We start from the raw sequence: 21,529 nt of genomic DNA, 5'->3' as shown, positions 1-21,529 counted from the left end.
TATTAAAATTCTTTATGAATATTATGGTAGATTTGCTTGCCAAGAGAAATAATTGTTTCGTTAAAAGTCTTGCAGTGTGAATATTTTGTTGTCAACTGTGCCGTAGTCGACAAACTACTACTATATGTATGGAGTGCGTTGTCAATTGTTTAATTTGATCACAAGGAATGAGGTTTGATTTTCAGTCATAAGAAGGTTTAAGGGTAAATGTGTAGAGTTCTCTTAAAGACAAATCTCTTCTCTTAAAAGGGTTAAATATACTGTCCTACCAAATAATATATACTTCTTCAAGTAGAAGCAAAGTATGCTTTAAACTGGTCAACCAAAAACAGCAATGAAGGATGTAAAATGCAGAATTAGCAGTTACGGCTGAGTACAGTAAATAACACTGACCCAACAGTCTCAATAGCTACAACAACCTTTTTCAGGCTGATGATTCTCCACAATACAGGCTAGGCTTAGTAGTAGTTGCATTATCACTTGAATAGCCCATTGGTGATTGACAGAATTTGAATCCAGGACCTCGGGGAGTGAACACCCGCGTTCTACCTCTAGACCAGCTCGCTCCCATTCGGAATACATCAGAGATGTAATTTATCCTCAGATCGAAGAAAATGACAGAAAGTATCACTGGGTAAAAGTTCTTAAGTGAAATGTAATGAAGGATATGCTAATGTAAAATTAATATTTTTTTTAAATTCTAGTTTTGAATTATGTCCTTAAAATTCCTTTGTCCTCATAAACGTTGTGTTTTACTCTCAGTCCCTGTGTTTAATCCTCAGGAGCCTCAAAACAAGGGGTTTTACAAGAAAACATCTTTGACGCTAATAAGAGTATATGTTTGTAATAAAACGTGCTTGGAACAAATAAAATAAAGGTGAATTATATTCAACAGATACTTCCAACAATTTCAAAGCACTTTATATTGGTTACCGTCATAAAGCAAGTGCAAGACATTAAATGCAAAACTTGTATAATACAGAATGGAGTTATCGTAGTGGACCTTAATTGGCTCTGTCTGTTGTTTATAATGTTTAGAAAACAGAAAAATAAAGAATGTTCCCTTATTTGTTTGCCGTGGTTTGCTAAAACACTAACTCCGTTGGATGGAACAAGTAAACAGGAAATAAATCTGTGCCACATTACAATCTTTAGTCAATGTATGTTTTGGAACCCATAGACCTACGTGGTCAACGTGGGTTAGAATCCTGACATCAGAATCACAAAAATATTCTTTATCATCATTCTACTTCAACTGTTTTAAACAAACATCTAAATACACACTGGTAGGGTTCTGCGCATATAAATGAAAATAATAAATAATATATAAACAATATTTACCATGAAAACAATTAACTTGGGTTAAAACGTTATCCTGGTTTCCATTGGTAGCATTTTTGTTAAAATACTCTACATTAAACAAATACTCTACCGAAACCTTGTTTCTTATGGCAAACTTGGAGGTTTTCTGTTTCAGCGAAAGTCCAGCATACAGTTGGAGCCATTCTGAGCCAATTTAGCAACTCGATGACAACAGCGACGACCGCCAGCTGTCCAATCCCAGAATTAGACCCACCAGTCGCCAGTCATCGCCCTAAGTGACAATAATGTGTTTGCTCTACCAGACCTTGGTCTGTTATAATGTCATAGTATTTAATTGATCAACTATCGGATCAGCTGTTAATTCAACTTTTTTTAAACAATTAGAAATGTTAATATTCTATCTAAACTTAACCTTTTATTCCAGACAGTCCTAGAGCCAGACTGGTTGGTATAAACTGACAATACTTTAGATTAAGTACTATATACATTGTAAAATATTAGCGGCAAAGATTTATAGTAGTATTTCATTGTTTTCAGGATTATCTGGGCCGCAATATGTTTGTGTTCCGAGCGCCTCCACTTTACATATTTTTGTACGTTTTTAAATTCACTCGCTGAATTTATTGTTGTTCTTCGGGTTTGCGGGATTTTACGGCAATAAATAAACACTCGAGATTATTAAACAACAGGGACAGAGTTGTGGTATAAGCTGAGTAAATGTTTATACTGGCTTGGACGTTTACGCTTGATTTCTAATAAAGTTAGTAATGGTACGAAAAAAGCTCATATGAGACTAAAAAAACTGTCCTTACTAATTAAAAGTATTTCACTGATTTTACCTTAATTTGAAAGTTTCCGATGATATATAATTGTTTGAAGGAGATGTTTGAAACTTTTAAAAACAACAAAACTTTTAATCACGAAACTTTTAATCATTTTTGCTATTTGAAGGGATATCTAAAACATCTTAAAAGTTATACTGTAATAGGGAGAACAGTTTCCGACAATGTCCGTCATATACTTTAGCTCTTTTTGTTTTGTTTTGTCACTATTCTGAAAGTACAAAAGATTTTGTCGTCAGTGATTTAAAGTTGTCTTCCTATGTTTATAAAAGTAATGCTCGACTTGGTCCTTTGAACGCAGTTTTTACCGATGTTTTAAGTATGTTGCAAGTTGTTTTGAGTAAAATGTGTTAAAAACTCAGTTTACTGATTCCCATGACTTTTAAAAATTCGAGAACTTGGTATTATTGTGCACCATTGATACATACATAATACTGATGCTATAATGCATTTGAAACAATTAATTGTTCTACTGCACGATACAACATGATAAAAATCATGTTAAAAAATGTTTTGGAACATGAATGTATTATTCGTATGTATATATTTATTATTATCAACTCTATTCTACAGTTAATTAGTATATTTAGTATAATTAGTATAACATTGACAATAATAACAGATGCAATAATAACCTTTACACAAGAAATTGTTTTAAATCCCTGAAGACGAAGTGACTTACATATCAAACCTCGTAGACGTAAATAAAAATTGTAAAAGGTTGTATTGTAAGAAAATGTTATTATTTGTACTCATTATCTTACTGTTAAAGAGATATAAAAAAAACAGGGACAACTGTACGATCTTTTAAACCCTTTTACCTGGCCTAACAATTTATGAATAGTGACTACTGACCACAACCTGATTTCATATTTAGTGTTCTAGAACCTCCACTAGTCAGTAAGCCTTTTGGGGGTTCATAGGCTACATTCAGGTCTTATTTTACCATACAAAATTCTGATGTGGGTCTAAACCACCAATATTAACAAATGATGTGGGAAGGCAAACAATTGTAGGTTCAAAAGATAAATTTACCTCATATAATAAAATAGTTACAAAAAGCTAAAATGGTAGTAAAGGAAATCTTTTATCTTTTGTCATCAATCCATGGATTTCAATTCTATAATAATTACATTTACAAACATATCATTTTCAATAAAGATTTAACTCTAAACTTAACTAACTTATCAAATTTGCGATGGCCCTTTCCCAAACACCAATAGTTGAATATAAATGTTATGACTAGTTAATAAATTAAATTTTATAATTTTTATTTTTGTTTATGTTACTGCGTCTCTATTAAGCAAAACAGTTACTATCCTACAATTCTCAGTGGCTATTCTAGTTCTCGCTATAAAAGTTTGCCATTGGCTATTAGAGTGGAACGCCAAGATTGAACAACTGGAGATGAGCCTCGTGACAGAGATTTGCTTCTTGTCACCAGTCGGATTGTGTTTTGGACGGTTTCCCAACGTGTGCCCCACGCCAACAACAGACACATGCTGCATGACTGTGGACAAGATGGTAAACTAACGACAGACACATGCTGCATGACTGTGGACAATATGGTAAACTAACGACAGACACATGCTGCATGACTGCGGACAAGATGGTAAACTAACGACAGACACATGCTGCATGACTGTGGACAAGATGGTAAACTAACGACAGACACATGCTGCATGACTGTGGACAAGATGGTAAACTAACGACAGACACATGCTGCATGACTGTGGACAAGATGGTAAACTAACGACAGACACATGCTGCATGACTGAGGACAGGATGGTACACCTAAACACACTAATACTTAATGACAGGAAAGGAAGGTATTGGCATTTTCCCTACTATATCTGTCCCATCTGCGTAATCGAAAACAAATACTTAAAGACATTTAAATAATTCATGGCACGGTCTCATTGCATGACCCACTCGTTCCGACCGCAGGCTTCACTTTCCTAACATGAGGATTGAGGTTGGAAAAAAATTAATTTTCTTATTTCGGCCCGCAGTTGTATGATGGCCTCCCGCAGGATATAAAGAGCTCCAAATCATATGGTTCATTCAGGGCCGCAATGCAGAAAAACAACTGTAAAATGTAAATTGTAAATGTTTTTTTCTTTGTAGTTATTTGTATATTATATTTATGTATATATTAGGCTAGTTTAATTTTAGTTTGACTTGAGTAGGTATGAAAAACATGTATATAAAACTCGCTTGGAAATAAAGGCCTTTTTATTTATTTATTTATTTGCACTGTATCGAATACCTACTTTTGTTTATTTATAATCGGCCAAATCATATACTCCGAGGAAATTAAGCTAAGTAACAAAATCATAAACCATAAATTTATATTTAAACTTTTCCAGATACCCCATATTTAAATTTCTTACCTAACATCAAAAATGACTCGTCAGATTGAAGGGTATACTAAACTTGTTTTAAGTAATTTAAATAGGATTCGTATTTAATATGTTTGTATAAACTATAGAAAGATACAAACTCTCTAACATGTTACTGTTATTTCTTATAATAGGCCTACACGAGTATGTTATTAATCATATATACAAATAGTAACGATACTAAACGTATGGTGGATCAATATTCCTCACATTATGCATATGTGGTTGATACAAAGGTAATAAGGGAAAAAACAAAACACTCTCACATAAGACAACTTTATGTAGTTTCCGACTCCGCATAGCTTACTTAGTTTGGAGCGAACAGATATCATAAAGCGATAATATACACTTCGTCTTTGTGTTAACTCCGAGTCAATAGAACAGCTTTCGAACTACGATAACGCGAACTTCCTCAGGTCAAAGATGAATTTTCCAACAGGAGAAAACCATATGTTTCTGAATATCATTGGACTTACTGTTTCAAATGAATATTGTTTAAAGTCATCCTACTTACGATGTGTTAACAAAATACAAGCACTAATCTAATACGAACGAACGTTTGAATTTATATACATGTTTCACCAATATCGTTCAAAATACAGCGTGTCCGGGAACTTTCTACCAATGTTTAGGGCATTTTTGCTGGGTAAGTAACATATCTATATCATATTTAAATTGTCCGGAAGTCCTTAGTTACTCACATAGCCACCATTTTGTTTTTTTTTTTCACTTATTATTTTTTTATGAAAAGTGGTTGAGCATACGGAATTGAGACTTTGCACGAACATTTATGACAATTAGACAAAGCTACAAACAAATTATGAACATTTTTCAAATTCATAAAACAAAATGGCAGCCATTTATAATTTTTTTCTTATCTTTTTTCATGTCATAATTTGTTCGTAGCTTTGTCTAAATGTCATAAATGTTCGTGCAACGTTTCAATTCCGTATGCCTAACCACTTTTCATAAAAGAATTAATAAGTGAAAAAAACAAAATAGCGGCTGTGTGAGTAACTATGGACTTCCGAACAATTTAAATATGATATTTAGATAATATATGATGCTTCTTACCCAGGAACAATGCTCTAAAATATCGGTAGAGAGTTCCGGGACAACCTGTATAAATATTTTTTTTACAAAAAAATTATTTGATATTGTCCTTTTTTGAATAAACTGCACTCCTACCACTCGTATTGAGCATTTTCTAAAATAATTCAAAAGAAACTGCAGTGAACATAACGTAATAATAAGCCCGATATAACAAAGAATGTCGTCAACTCGTTCAGTAAAAGCTCTCAATAAAATCAATCATCGACAGACACGTACACTGTACTGTGTACAGTAACGGGTTTGCCGCCTGTTAACATGGTTGATGGGGGGGGGGGCGGAGGGTGGTAATGTTGAAGGGCCGTACTTGTGGAGTAACTAGTTCATGTAAACACTAATGACAGAATAGAGTCCGTGGCAAATTGTTAATCAGGTACATGCAATGTCATGTCCGCTGTCCGCTTGGACAATCCCGTTACTATGTTACTAGTGATCACAAACCCACTAGATGTGTCCGACGGCTTTCTTTTCCAACTTGATACTATGTTATGTTACTACTCCCGATCTCAAACTGACTGGACTTTTGGTTACCCTACCGGTAGTGTAATTTTTACAAAAATTTCGTAGAGATTAAGAAACCATGTTTGGCAAATTGAGTCATAAGTATATGAATTACACATCAACAACGGTTTAATACTTTGCTGAAGACACGTTACTACAACACCCCCATAAGAGCCAATACGTATTCTGCATATTTATAGTTACTTAGTTCAGGGGTTTTTATACTATCAAATTTACCCATGAATGTAGGCCAAGTATAAACATCAAGCTTTATGATTACTTAAGTTTTACTGCGGAGTACACAAATATAATCTTGATTATTTTTTAAAGGCTACAAATAAATAAAGAGATTTGCTCAAGTTTAGGCTAAAGATTTACCCATACTCAAGTATAAATACTATTGATTTGTTCTTCATACTGAACAAATTGTCGGTATCATGGGGAACAACATTTGACATTAGTACTTTCATGATCTCTTCAACCAATACAGTAAGTGCAGGATAAAAATGTAACCCTGTTAGTAAACATTTTATCCTGTTGGTTGTTAATGTTAAGCTTACGAAAAACTGTGAAAGAATGTAATTAAAATTTGTTGGTCCAAAACGTAAATTTTGAATGATAAATGAAACTAATTTGTTGGGTTCTATTTCCAACCCATTTTCCTGTTAGGTACCGGGACAAACTGGTTACTGAGCACATACAAGTTCAAAAAGTTGTTATTACTCATTACATAGTAATTTAATCAAAATTTGAGGGATCCAATTTTTTTTCAAATTAGGTATACATTGTTAGATGTTGGTTAAAACAGACCCAAACCCCTTATTTGTCGCATGTGTCCACGAACCTTCTACTATACGCATACAGCTATTCCAATTTAATCGTTAATGAAACTAATATAATGCACGAGTAACCAAACGTTGACTCCGCGAGGATTCGTAGTTAATTACACATTTCGAATCGCCCAAAACAAACAAAGCCTAAGTAAATGTTGTAATACCTCACATTTTCAATATGTTGACCGACAATATAACCAACCCATAAATCAGTGGTGGGGTTGGGTCGTCAGGAAACCCTCAGATGAACGGAAGTGCCCCCAGTAACCCGACCTCGGCACGACCGGACCACCGGGGTTAGTCCACGGGGGTCCTTCAGGTCACACATATCGGCTTACAGATTTACTTTCCGAAACAGTTGTTATTCTTTGAAATCATCTGGAAAATTAAGTTTTTAGTGTGCTTGACTATTTCGTGACTAGACATGCTTTCATTTCAAAGTTCATTTAAGAATAAGTTGAGGTTGTTTGTTTTGAGTTTGCCGAAGCAGGTGAAACCTTCAAGCATGGTAAAAGTACAAACACATCTCACATTATAAACCCGATTTTCTGACCATTACTGTACCTGTTACCAAATACTTTCATACACTGGTGTACACACTAATAGTAATTACTATTTTTTTTTTTTAGTTAATTAGTTAAATAAATTGAATTTTTGTTAACTTGTACTTAATGTGTTAAATATGTATTTTTATATTAGATTAAGAAATGTCATTGTATTTTTATTTATTTATATTTAAGTTTGTCAGGTTAAGTGTAAGAGAGGGCCATGTGGCCCTAACTTTGCCTGGTAAAATAAAGAATTTTTCATTTCATTTTCATTTCATTTACACACTATGGAATAGCTCCAGCCAAAATAGAACAGTTGCATGTGGGCCACTCGAGGAGTGCACTAATCAACATTTTATTGTCATCTTTATGTTTGTTGTTTTAAAATGATGGATGCATATTGTATAGTTTGCGATAAGTAGTCCTTTCAGCACGGCGTTGTTAAAAAGTTGGCGAACCCGACAGAAATCCGTAACTGACACGAGCACACACTGATTCACTGATTCAACAACGTTGATTTTAAACCCAAAACTGCCTACATGTTTGTCATGGGATTATATGTCAATTCTATCAATGTCCAAACCTATTACTTAAATTCAAACATTTGTAAATGTAATCATTAATTTGTATTAGCGATTGTATTTGTAAAAGCTGTATTTATGATATTATTTTAACCAACGCAAAAATCCATTGACTTTTGCTAAATTCAGTAATGAAAAACGTGAATATCCTTTTGATATATGTATGTTTAATTCACTAAACTGATGAATGGTTATGAACAAATTAATAACCATTTATAATACATGAACAGAAATTGAAACATCAGTTATGTCAGTTAGTTTCAAGGTCACATAGTGTATACCGAATAATTACTTATTGTTTATTTCTTAACACCACCATTCCACCAGGTAAATCGAAATCGTCAACTTATTTGAGTAGGAAAATGAAAATGCGGAATACTTTAGTTATAAAACTATATTACGCTTGGCTCTAAGCTCCCAGATATAGCATGTAATCATAAAATGCACAATAAGGCAGGGATGATATCTCAGCGCTAGCCTAAGTCCCAGGTCGCCGCAATACATGGCAGAATATAATATCCTATCTCATATAACTTGTGTCCTGCAACGGTTCTTATTCAAAGTTTGTTTCGAATATAAAATACTGTTTACATTACAGCAACAGAAATACGTTCCGAAGTTACGTCATAAGAACCAGAAACGTGTTCTAAAAAAGTTATTTTTATAGCACGACTAAATAAACATAAGGTCTATTGAACGCGACACGTGAAAATTACGATACGTTTCTAAATATCTTTCGGTAGGGATTGTTTTTGGGAAGTACAACTATTTGTCATATTATATTGCATTAAAACTATAATAATTATTGTTTGGCTTATAGTATAAGGAGAGCTCTCAAATACTCTTAGGCATATCTTTATTTATTTTCTAAATAGTTAACGTACAGCTTGAGATTGGATCCGAACCACCGGGTCATGACAAGTTATTGGTATTGGTCGGGATTTGAACCCTAGCCTGTGCGTCATAGGTCCTGCACTCTAACCATTAAACGTTTCGCCCACCATCTGCCAATACCCAATAAATAGTGTACACCACACAAGAACATTCTGCAAACCTATGAAGTTAAATCTCTTTAAGTTTAGTTATTTTACACAGTCGTGATGTTTGTTATACATTCACAAACCCGGCTCATTTGGTAGCTGAAATCAACATTTGATAGGTCTTATTCTATTTTAATTTCACGATTATACCTGTAACGAATCACTGTATTGGATCTTTTTAATGCAAACACACTGTTGATAACAAGGAAAAATACCCCACCGTAGAAAATTTAATATTCTCTTACATTGCGGAAACCAAACTCTTACCCTTCTCCTACTTAGTAATAACATTAGAATCTTTAAAACACCACAATTTTGGTTAGAGTCAACCTTTTAAGGTCAAATTTGCGGCATTTTATAACAACAAAGAAAGATCTTTAATTTGATTTCCGTATCACGCTTACATCAAACATTTTCTACTTCTTCGTAAGCCGTTCCCTTTATGAGATAACAAAATTAAAATTAATTACAAAAGTGGATTTTAGCAAATTTCCCATATAGGGAATAAGCTATTACCGTAGTACTCATGGTAAGACCTGGACGCGGGACCGATTTTTTATGGGGGGTTTATGGGGGGTTTTATGGGGTAAACATAGGTTTTCACCATTTTTGAGCCTAAAAACATAAAATTTTGCAATTTCTTTCGAAGCCATTTTGTAGAGTTTAAAAAAACAAATAATTTTGTATATTGAAGAGTTATTATGCGCCTAAAGGTTACGGAGAAAATTCCAAAAAATTGTAAATTTATAATTCCCATGTTATTCTTATGGAGAATAAGTAAACTGTTGTACTTTGTTTGTTTATGAACATATTTTGATAAAATTTGGAAAATGTTTTTATTTCTTACTAAGTATTAACATTTTACAAAAACACAGTTTTACCCTCCCTGATGCAGCAAACCTAAGTACTTGTTAAACTAATTCTATATAAATAGGGAATAAATGTTATATTTTTAAGTAGACATTTTACTGTAAGTCCAATCAGGCAAATGGAAATTCGCTTAGTCTGCAGGTTTGCTGCGGCGGGGGTATTTATAAGTATCAGAGGTATACCAATGTATGATAATGATGTATGTAACATTTAGATAAAGGCCGACCTGTGATACAATGACTCATTTGATTGAGGACGTATCGTTTATAATGTATTAACCCGTTCCGAAACGTTTCTGACACAATGTATACATATGACTTCTAATTTATAGAGTTTTTGGCCTCTGGGGACCTCAAAACGAAAAAGCAGATCGGTCCCGGGTCTTGCCATGACCTAGGGTAACGGCTTATTACCTATATGGAAAAATTGCCATGAGATTCAACGTGCTGTAACAACTAAGCAAACATGACTAAGCAAATATTGAATAATTAATTAACAGGACCAAAACAAATAATTACAAAGTTAAAATAACTTGTTTGTTCAAGCATTAACTCTTGATATTAGTTTGTCGGGTTAGGTTATAAAGCACGATAACACAGAAAGACCGATGTGAAATAATATTGCAAACTTTTGTAGTGATTTTCTTTTTTTAACACGTCTTTTTAATTGAACTGGGTGACGCTAAGCTTAACTAATTGCGATTCTGTTGGTTATAAAATCCACTGTAAATGTAACAGCGCATTTCTCCTTTATCTGAGTTTATATTTTGTTATGTGTACAATATATACGTATCTTGTATGATTAAATTCAGCCTTTGTATTATACGATTACAGTCGACTATACCTTAAAATTGTGCTTTTATCTACTGAATTCCTTTTAAAATTAACAACCCATGCAATGTAAAGTTTTATTATTGCTTTGTCAAACAAATATGTAAACAAATAAACAATACAGAGTTTTCAGTTCAACTTAGACCACCGCTCTCAACGTAATGGGTTGTATATTTTAGTATCCAAAAGGCAATATTAACAGGTATAACAATAATCAGAATATTGCATTGACCATATTGTTGTACATTTAACCGTAGATTACTCTTAAATCTGTCGTTTAACGTTTGAGTTTGATCTCATAGATTTTTCTATATAGGTGACAAAACAAAATTGCTCAGCATTTAAGACACCAAACAACCAAAACGACACATTATTTAGTGTACTTAGGAAATGGAAATATAGTATTGTTACTCGATATTTATTAAAATTATTTCTTATAGATTTATCATACTAATCGATCAGCTGAAGACAATAGTTATGTAAATTTTGAACCGTAAAGCTACCCAATAAATCAATATATTCATAAACCATAGCACGTTCAGTTTGTCCTTTGGTATTGACTAAAGCGCGAATCTTCTCTAAAAATAAGATAAAAACATTCAACCGACATTCGCGCTCAATCTTCAACATGAAACAAACACATATAAACAGGATCCAGATATAACAATAGGATGAGAAGTCTATTTGAAATATTTACTGCCAATGGCACAATTTATGATAGTTGACGTTGACATAAAGGAAGATGGTAGTCAAGAACGGTAGCAAACGAAGATCTGCTTCAGGTAGGATTTCCGCATTAGCCACGACATCCAAGATGAGCTCCCTGGCCCCCCTTGACCCCCCTCTCAACCTTGAGTGACCAGGCCCCTGGCCACGTGACGCGATGAACCGTTGGTAGCGATGATGAGCGTACAATAGCCGCGCATGGCCCATACAACGCACAACCACATTGTAAGACTTTCAACTCTACATTCTACAGTCTACAGCCTTGTCAGAAGATACCAGGACCCCCTTGCAACAATCCTACACACTTAAAAAAATTACGAGTATTTTATTGTAACTAACCCGGTCATCATTAAAACCCTTTGCGGTCTATGGGCCACTTATAGTTCCCACTGTCCATTTCAAGGGGGGAGCGAGCTGGTCTAGTGGTTAGAGCGCGGGACTCCGTTTTCTGGGGTCCTGGGTTCAAACCTCGCCAAATCACCAATGGATTTTATCTAACTGATATTACCGTAACCCCTAGGTCTAGCCTGAAGTAATGTGAAAAACAATTCCGGGCTCGTGCCTAGCGTCCTAGGAAAAAAACTGTCTATTTCAAGCTTGTTATTGCATCAAATTTACCCGGTTTAATTCAAAGATACACTAGGCCACTTATAGTGTCCACTGTTGTTTTGGCGTCAGGTGTGGTGCCATATTGAACAGCTGTCCTCAGTAGGTATAGCTGTTTTTGGAAACTCGTTTGACAAAGTGAGGTAAACATATAAAACCTGTAATTTTACAAAGTTTTAAGTGGAGATGGGATGGCTTGGCTGGTATGTTGTACTGGGCGATTGAATAACAAAAGGACAGCCAACTTGGTCTGTCTCCGTCAATTAATAAATCAGTAGACCGACTGACAACCACTCTTAGCCTTGCTGAATTGTCACGCCCCAGCCAGAACAAGATCGAAAGATGGGTACTATCGCGAGGACTCATCACCCTACTTCCTATGGGCAGCAAATCACAAAGCATCGGACCCAAACAGCTGGAAACACCTTGCAGGAAGAGATTGATAGCGCATCCATGTTTAAGAAACTGGTTTCTTGATGTATTTACATGATAAAAACCAGCTGATGCATCGCCAAAATTGACATTTTATTTATTTTATTTTTATCTATACCCATACATACACATTGCATAACGTTGAAGTTTTATTACTATTGCATTGTTGTTTTGTTATTGTTGCTATTATTTTGTAATCTATTGTTTGTTTTTATTTATTTTTGTTATTTGTACAGTTCATCAAGTTTATTTTATATATATATATATATATTCTGTTGGTCATTCTAGATTAAACGTTCCTTGTCTAGTCCTAGAACACAAAACATTGTGTTTTGTTTATTAGATGAGTTGTCCGTCAGTAAATAAAAAAGACTACACCATAAACATGCTCTCTATATTCACTGCTCAGAAACAGAGCAATTGGCTTGAACGTATCCATTAAATATGCCAAATCTGTAATTGCTGTATATAAGATCTACTTTCAACCTTAATTAATTTTAGATGTAATCATTACCATCCAACTTATTTGACAGTCTATTTTAATACAACCGAATGATCAGATAATATCGTAATATAGCCTTAGTAGTATGATCTACGTATATTTTATAGATACAGTATACTGTCTAGACACAGGTAAAATCAGTTACATACAACAATGATGTCCGAGTTAATTTGCCTAATGTAATTGAAAAGTGGACCTCTCCTAGCAATTCCAATAGAAATGGTTGTTTTAGTTCCATCACTATACTCGTATGCTGCACTTACATGCATTAGTTGATAACCTTCTGTGTTATATAATCCCAGCTTACGCGTTCAGCCCGGTCAGGTGAGTGTTCCGATAGGTACGGATTGCTATGAACTATAAACTAAACATACGTGACCATGGGAGGGGGCAGCCTCTAAGATTTGTTGGGAATCTAAAAATATTGCTGTAGGTACAATGAATTAAAATTCGTCCTTTTATACAATTTAAATTTTTAATACTTCTTATTGAATATACAGTATAAATTATTAGTATGGGAATAGCTACCCGAAGGATTTACTTGTTGGTTAGGTTAGGTTAGGTCAAGTTAGGTTAGTTTAAGTTAGGTTAGATACCATGGTCATAGTATTGCTACACTTTATACGATAAATACAAGTCCGGTAAGCAACAAACAATTAACTTAATGATAGTATGATTTCACATATTTTACGAAACATGACATCTTATTCGCTTAATCTATTATTGTGTACATCGTATATACTGTAACTGAACAACAAATTATTATGAGAAGGATAGCATCAAAGTGTGATCCACATTTAAGGGTGTTAGGCACATTAAAATATGATACAATTTGTAATGACTATGACGATCCGTCCAAAGAACTGAAACGTCTCTCTGTGAGTTAATTTACCTTGTATAATTAGATTTAATTTAAATGCAAACTTTGCAATGAAGAATAAAATACTTCATATTTATTTCGGAACAAATCCGATGTAAAATTGCATAGGGCAAACCTCAAAGACAGTATAAGTTTAAAAACAAATCTGGTCCTTTGGTATTAGGAATAAACATTTGCGCGTATAATATAAATTTTACCCTGAAATAAGATAACCACAGTAGACATCAGTTCATCAAACATAACTTGACATAAGAAACACCAAAGCGAGGCTTTGTTTTACTAAAGAACGATAATCCTACTTGCAAAATCCAAAGTCAATGACAATAGGTACCTTAGACGAGAAAGACTGGTACGTTTAGAAATGTGTCTACACCATAACCACATTGTTCAATTCACTGTCCCGTTATGATTTGACGGTGAGCATACCATGACAGTTTCCGGAAAAGACAAGGTCACCGAACAGCACTCGTCACTCGTCCAGACCAACACTACACTGTGACGTGGTCCGTGATGGAGTGAAAAGTAGAGTTGTGTTGATCTAAACTAAAGGCATACATTTAACTACCTATTGAATGACTATAGGTAGAAGCATACATCCACCATTGGGCTGTATGCGAACACAATCACACTGTATGCTAGTGCCAATTACAGATTTCTGTTGAATACGCACACCTTTTGACCGAGCCAAACTTTAGGACAAACTACTGTGAGCTATTGCACCTTTATGCCTTGTTCAACTTGTTAGTTGAACTAACAAAGTTGGTAATTGGTTTGGTGAGTTGGTAATTATTGTAAAAAAATTTGGAAATAAAACAGATTTTGATTTTGATTTGATAGTACAACACTACAGTAGCATAGTCAACGACCAACTGTTGAAATTAATAGGCGCGTTCTTGGACAATGGACTCTATACGATCACCGCTCTGCGATGATCTCTTGGACAGCGCATCTAGTTGAATCATAAATAACAAACGTATGATTGATTGAGCCAAGTCAAATAGTGCACTATTTTAAAAATAAATTCTATTATCATTTTTAATATTGATACTTTATGCTACTGTAGTGTTGTACTATCAAATCAAAATCAAAATCTGTTTTATTTCCACCTTTTTTTACAATATATATATACAAAATACGAAACAATAGTCCCGCATAGGCCGTAAAAGACCTGTGCGCGGGCTCTATTACAAATTTGAAATAATCTAAAAATTAAAACTAAACTAATCAAAATAATATTTACAACTAAGCTATGAGACAGCTACAGGAACAGTTAATGCTAAGTAAAAGGTAGTCGAGTAACTGGAGTTGCATTTACTGATGTCTGTACGCTAAATATTGTTTGGTATACTTGTGTATTAATTATTGTTAGGTATTGTATACTGAACTGATAAGTATTAAGTGTTCTCATTCTCATTATAGTTGGAAGTTTCTGTTGATTTAAGAAATAGGAATGCTATTTAAGATTTGATTAAAGTGAGGAAATTCTGAACATTACAAGTGTACCTCGATTGTGTAATCAACGATTTCAAGTTCGTTTGAGACAAGTCTCAAAATAGAGGATAGAGTCTACCAAGATAGAGGATCAAAAAACTTAACGCAATCGCATTCCATACCCAATAACAAAACCATTCCTACAAGTCATCACACGGAAGCTTGAGAGAACGGGGGAGCACGCTCCAACACAACACTGACATCAGCGAACACCCGTCTGCTCCCGGAGCAGTGGCCCGCGTCAGACGGGTCTTGGACAACGACCCGTTATATATATAATATATAAAATAGCTACAGCTGGTCCATATGGATTGCATGTCTAATTCAGCATCGAAACCAAAATTGAGATACAGGTGAAAGAAATTAATGATGGAGTTTCAAAGTATTATAAGTCTTTTAAGGTTGTGTTTGCTGGTCTTTAAATAATCTTAAGTGAAACATAATTTTTAGATTATATGCAGTAAACAAATTCAACATAAGATCATCTGCAACTCTGATGCAGTCAACTTGTAGATACCGGTGCCATTTCATATCATAGTCAACAGACGATGTCTTACATTTCATGTATCATATGAGTCCATAAGTACGGTAATTATTTTAACAACTATTCTATTTAGTCTTCTGCCTCCTTTAGTTCATAGGTTCTTTAAATAATCTGCAACTAAAATTGCATGTTTGTAGATCGTTTCAGTTCAATATGTGTGTAATCAGTTGCAATTCGATCTCATGAAACGGAAGTTTTAAGACAGCCGAAACATATAAATTGACTCGCCAGGGTAATGCTGATACAGTCAAATATATTATAAATTTTGCTGTAGCATTGGCTGCTCATCCCATTACGTTGCGCATACTTACATATTTAAGGACGTGAACTTTCAAACTTGCCACACCAAGACTTTGTAAAATATTTATGAATGAAGCAGATTCTAGAAACTTGTTGCTTTACATACTTCTCTGAGGTAATAATAACCCCAGATAGATATAGTGACAGAGTCGAGGTAGATAGTGTTCATCGAATTGGAGTTTCTCATCGTCAATCATACTTTCATAAGTTTCGATTTCCAAACCAATCTTAATCAGTTATATAATAATAAGCATGATATTCTGTGTGACGACAGCAAGGTCTTGTTTCATATTCATCACAAAAATTCAGATAATTCCATAAACAAATGAGTAAACAGAATATTGGTGGAGAGCAAGGAAATTAATTACAAAATGTCGAATCAGCAAACAGTGATGGTTAATCAAAACTTAAGTCGTTCTTGTAAAGAATACAATCGTTGATTTAATTGCAGATGTTAATTTTTGACGGTCATTTTTTTCTTTTCGATAGAAATATTTTCATATGCATATGTTAATCTTTTGATTTGCAATGAAACCTCCAATAATTGTTATAATTATCTTAATGAGAAACACGTTTTATAATAACATCAACATGTTGTTGCTTGATGAATTGCTGACCGAAGTACATAATTTTCTCTCTAAACTGCCTTTAGAAAAATACTATCAATATTTTGTTATTTAGATACCTACCTCAAAAATATGAATCAAAAACATCATTTTTACATTATGTTTTATTTTTACATTCTCTGGGGCCTAGTTAAGTAGCTGTTAATGCTTTCGGCTCATAAACATTTCGAAAGCCTTTATTATGTTTTATACTGTTTTTAAAGAAGAGTTATTTCAGAGGCCGAGTTAGGACAAAATGTTCTTTTCTAACTCGAGAGCCTCCCAAATAGAGTTAAATTTTAAATTGGCATTTTAAGTCACAAAGCAGTTACTCCGAGAGCCAAAGTCTTAATACCTTTGCTTTCTAACGACTCTTGTTGCGAAAGTTGGGAACGGACGTAACGCTGTTGAACTTTTAAATGATACTAGGCTCAGTTGGTTGTAAAGGAGGACAGAAATGGTTGTAATAAAATAATTCAGAGAAAACTGTGAGAAATTGTATGTGACGGATGAAATGCAATATGTTGCTCTTCAAAGAAAACATGTTTATAAATGTTGACATATAACAGAGTATTTAAACCTTGGTAAATCAGATACAATCATTCAATAAAATACCCCCACGACAACAATTTGCAGTTCAAGCGAATTCCATTTGCCTTATTAGATTTTCTCTCAAATATTCCCTTATGTCAGATATATTCCTTATTTGAATAGCAATAGGTTAAACGAGTACTTAGGTTTGCCGCTCTTGGGAACTTTATACAGTTTGTTTATAGTTAACATTTAATAGCTTGTTATTAAATAAATACATTTACCAAAATTGATATTTCCATAAAAAAGCAAACGACAACAGATAATTTTTTCTCCATAAAAATAACGCGCGAATTTTAAATTTATGGGGTTTCGGGATTTTGTTCGCAACCATTAACTTTACAGTGACGCTTCAACATAGAAAATATTTGTTTTTAAGCTCTACAAAATGGTTAGGAAAGAAAATTTAAAATTTAATGTTTTGAGTGTGAAAATGGGAAAACCTTAAATTTTTACCCCCACAAGTCCCCCTTTAAACCCTGTTCACATAATCCGATCATTCTATTTAGCGAACCCGTTTGGATAAACGTAGATCTACAATTTTTATCAAATGTCATCAAATTCGGATATATATGTATCCATTATATGATACGTAAATTTACCATCTCCAAACATTGAAATAAAACGTTGAGGAATTTCTAGTATTACAATGCGAATCTTCTACACCGGCTCATGACAGTGTAACAAAATAGATGATAGAACAATTTATATACAGATAAGATCATGAACAATTTAATAGTTTGTTTTATATTACTTAATAATGTTTTACAACACAATGCATTTAAAACTTATAACAATTCAGTACCCAAATGTGCTACTTGTAAAGTTGTTTTTACTTCATTAAACATAGTTGTATTTTGTTTTAATACAGCTTGTTTATTACAGTGAGAATATCTTCCATTTGCAGTAAAAATGTGACCTGCATTGTTTTGAGACACCTTCGAGCCATTCTACTTAATAAAGTGGCGAGCATTTTCCTAGGAACAATGCTATGTCTTTTTATTGCCTATTGCGATGGAATGAGTCAATTTTTCTGGTTAAGCGAGCGTAGGAAGAAGATAATTTGTATAAGCCTATTTTGGTTTCAAAACTACACTTCGGTAGTCAGGACACATCATTAATCGAATATTAACACAGTAACTTACTTAAGTAATCGCAAATTTCTCTGTCTAGTGATCTTAAAAGGAAAGACAAATTATTGCTTAATGTTTGCAGATGCCGTTTTTGACCAAAAATGAAGTCAAACTATTTCACCCCCACTTCTTTTAATAATCATCTACCTAGGCATATAACCAGTTTTGTTAACGTTGTAATTTAAACTACTCTGTGTTTTTTCTTTCCTTTCTGTTCAAGACCAAAACCTAAGATAAAACTATTACGATTATTTGATGTTTGAGGTAACTTTCTGGAAAACAGCTGTTTTTACACTACTTTACCCTAAAATGCCACAACATTAGTAGGCCTATGTTACGTTACTAGTCCTGAAAATAGGTGTTTACCGGACGAGTGTGGTCGTTCCCGTGCGAGACAAAGTCAAGTACGGGATTGCCATACGAGTCCGGTAAACACATTTTGGACGAGTGACGTACGATATTTTACGCCATACTACTAACTCTGTACAAATCCTTATATATTACCACCAACTAAAGGACTAACAATCACTAATCATACTTTCTAAGAGAGGTTATGTTTTTTTTTATACTCATTGCCAAATATAGTATAATCAGCTGTTTGGTGTCCGGTAAAAACTCATTTCAGTACGGTAGTACGTAATGAAACCCCACTTGATTAAGCTGGCGGCAAACAGCTGTTTTCTGGACTACATACTACATCCTTGCGTGGGAAGTTCGTCAAAATAGTGTCGTGTGGCATAAAGTAACTTAAATGCAATCATGAGTCACAAAAGAAAAAACAGCTGGTTTTTTTTTCAAAGTGATAGCAAGTTTTTCATATAATATCAGAGAGACAGTTTGAAGGCAACAACTATCAACTTTGCAAGGAAACCCCCGATAGTTAACACAAACTGTTTCGATAAGACGCGGTTCAAGGTAACTACAGTAAAAAAAAAACTGACTTTCTTTAGGTAGTGATAACTACTTAGAAAAACATATAAAGAAGAATATATGTTTTACATGTATGATTTGTATATCACCACATCCTTAAGAAAATCATCAACAACGAATTAATACGGAGTATTTTTACATTTACCTTCAATGCCGTTTGTGATGTACGAAAACATCAAAACAACATATAGAAGGATTTAAGACTTCTGTTTAAGACTTTAAACCATTATTAAACAACATCTAAAAAATAGATAGGTTAATTACAACAAATACAAAATGTTAAGAATAAAATACAGTAGAAGTGTAACAACAATATACAATACGCTAAATCACCTTTATCGCGTTTTAAGCCTCTTTAGTTAAAAGCACTTTGAGAACGATTACAACTAGATAGGGTCGGCCCACTCACCTTTTTAACACGTATTGTTTCTCGTGTATATTAATAGCTCTATTAAAATATTGTGATTATTTTTAAAATGGACGGATGTAGATTCAATAAAATGTCTATATGATGAACAAAATTAAAATATTCATCCCCTTACGTATAGTGTAATACTAAATTACTCTATATAGCACAACTAATCCACAAACGGTGTGCTCTCATTGCCACTTCCCGTTCCGGGTGCGCTCATTCATTACTGTCGCCAGTCACCGCTGTCCGCAGTTCCTTCTCACGGATCGGTCCATACTCCGCTGGTTCAGGTTCACTCTCCAGACCGTCTACCACCTACCGGCTACCGGCTACCGTCTACCGTCTACCACCTACCGGCTACCGTCTACCGTCTACCGTCTACCACCTACCGGCTACCGTCTACCGTATACCGACTGCCGTTTACCCAGTCTACCGTCTACCGGCTTCCGTTTACCGGCTACCGTCTAATAACCAGTCTACCGTATACCGGCTACCGTCTAATAACCAGTCTACCGTATACCGGCTACCGTCTAATAACCAGTCTACCGTCTACCATCTACACAGGCAACCGTATACCACCTAACGTCTACCTAGGCTACCGTATACCACATATCGTCTACCTGGGCTACCGTATACCACCTACCAGCTTCCGTTTACCGTACCATCTACCCAGGCTACCATATACCGGCTACCGTCTACCCAGGCTACCGTATACCGGCTACCGTCTACCCAGGCTACCATATACGGGCTACCGTCTACCCAGTCTACGGTACACCGGTTACCGTCTACCAAGGCTACCGTTTACCGGCTACCGTCTACCCAGGCTACCGTATACCGGCTACCGTCTACCCAGTCTACCGTATACCGGCTACCGTCTACCCAGGCTACCGTATACCGACTACCGTCTACCCAGGCTACCGTATACCGGCTACCGTTTACCCAGGCTACCGTATACCGGCTACCGTCTACCAAGGCTACCATATACCGGCTACCGTCTACCCAGGCTACCGTATACCGCCTACCATCTACCCAGGCTACCGTATACTGGCTACCGTCTACCCAGTCTACCGGACACCGGCTACCGTCTACCCAGTCTACCGTACACCGGCTACCGGCTACTGTCTACCGCATATCGCCTACCGTCTACCATCTAACAGCACAAAAATGTGGTTTGAGTGTATGTTATAGTAATAACAGGGGAAATTAAAATAATACATAACACTAGTAGCAAACTGCCTCAATCTTACCAAAGCGTTTAAAAGAATAATAACAATAAAAAATATCAAAAATACTCAAAATTGTATGAATCAAACTAATTAAATTAATACAATATTTAATTTGAAAACCCTTAAATATAAATTTGTCTCGAAAAGGGTGTCATAAGGACTTAAACCTAAAATTGGATTAATTACGTAAAATTGATCAACTGAACTTAACTGAACGAACTTAACTAAGTTCGTAAGGAATTCTATAGAAAACCACAAAACAAAACGTCTA

The 21,529-nt window shown here is 34.7% G+C and overlaps 2 protein-coding genes across 2 annotated transcripts in view; one reads left to right on the top strand and one right to left on the bottom strand.

Moving 5' to 3' along the window:
- Positions 1-21,529, bottom strand: part of LOC128997842 (aminopeptidase N) — a 144,637-nt gene that overhangs the window by 112,975 nt on the left and 10,133 nt on the right. The gene's annotated exons all lie outside the window — the stretch shown is intronic.
- LOC128998939 (uncharacterized) lies at positions 3,573-21,186 on the top strand. Its single transcript, XM_054425295.1, has 2 exons — positions 3,573-3,689; positions 20,269-21,186. Exons 1-2 carry the CDS (start codon positions 3,573-3,575, stop codon positions 21,184-21,186), a joined length of 1,035 nt encoding a protein of 344 aa, XP_054281270.1.

Source organism: Macrosteles quadrilineatus, unplaced genomic scaffold, assembly GCF_028750875.1.
Source record: "Macrosteles quadrilineatus isolate MER2022 unplaced genomic scaffold, UCM_ALF_1.0 Scaffold_7__1_contigs__length_78375512, whole genome shotgun sequence".
Classification (NCBI taxonomy): domain Eukaryota; kingdom Metazoa; phylum Arthropoda; class Insecta; order Hemiptera; family Cicadellidae; genus Macrosteles; species Macrosteles quadrilineatus.
The sequence above is the reverse complement of the archived record's forward strand: the minus strand, read 5'-3'. Positions and strand labels throughout refer to the sequence as shown.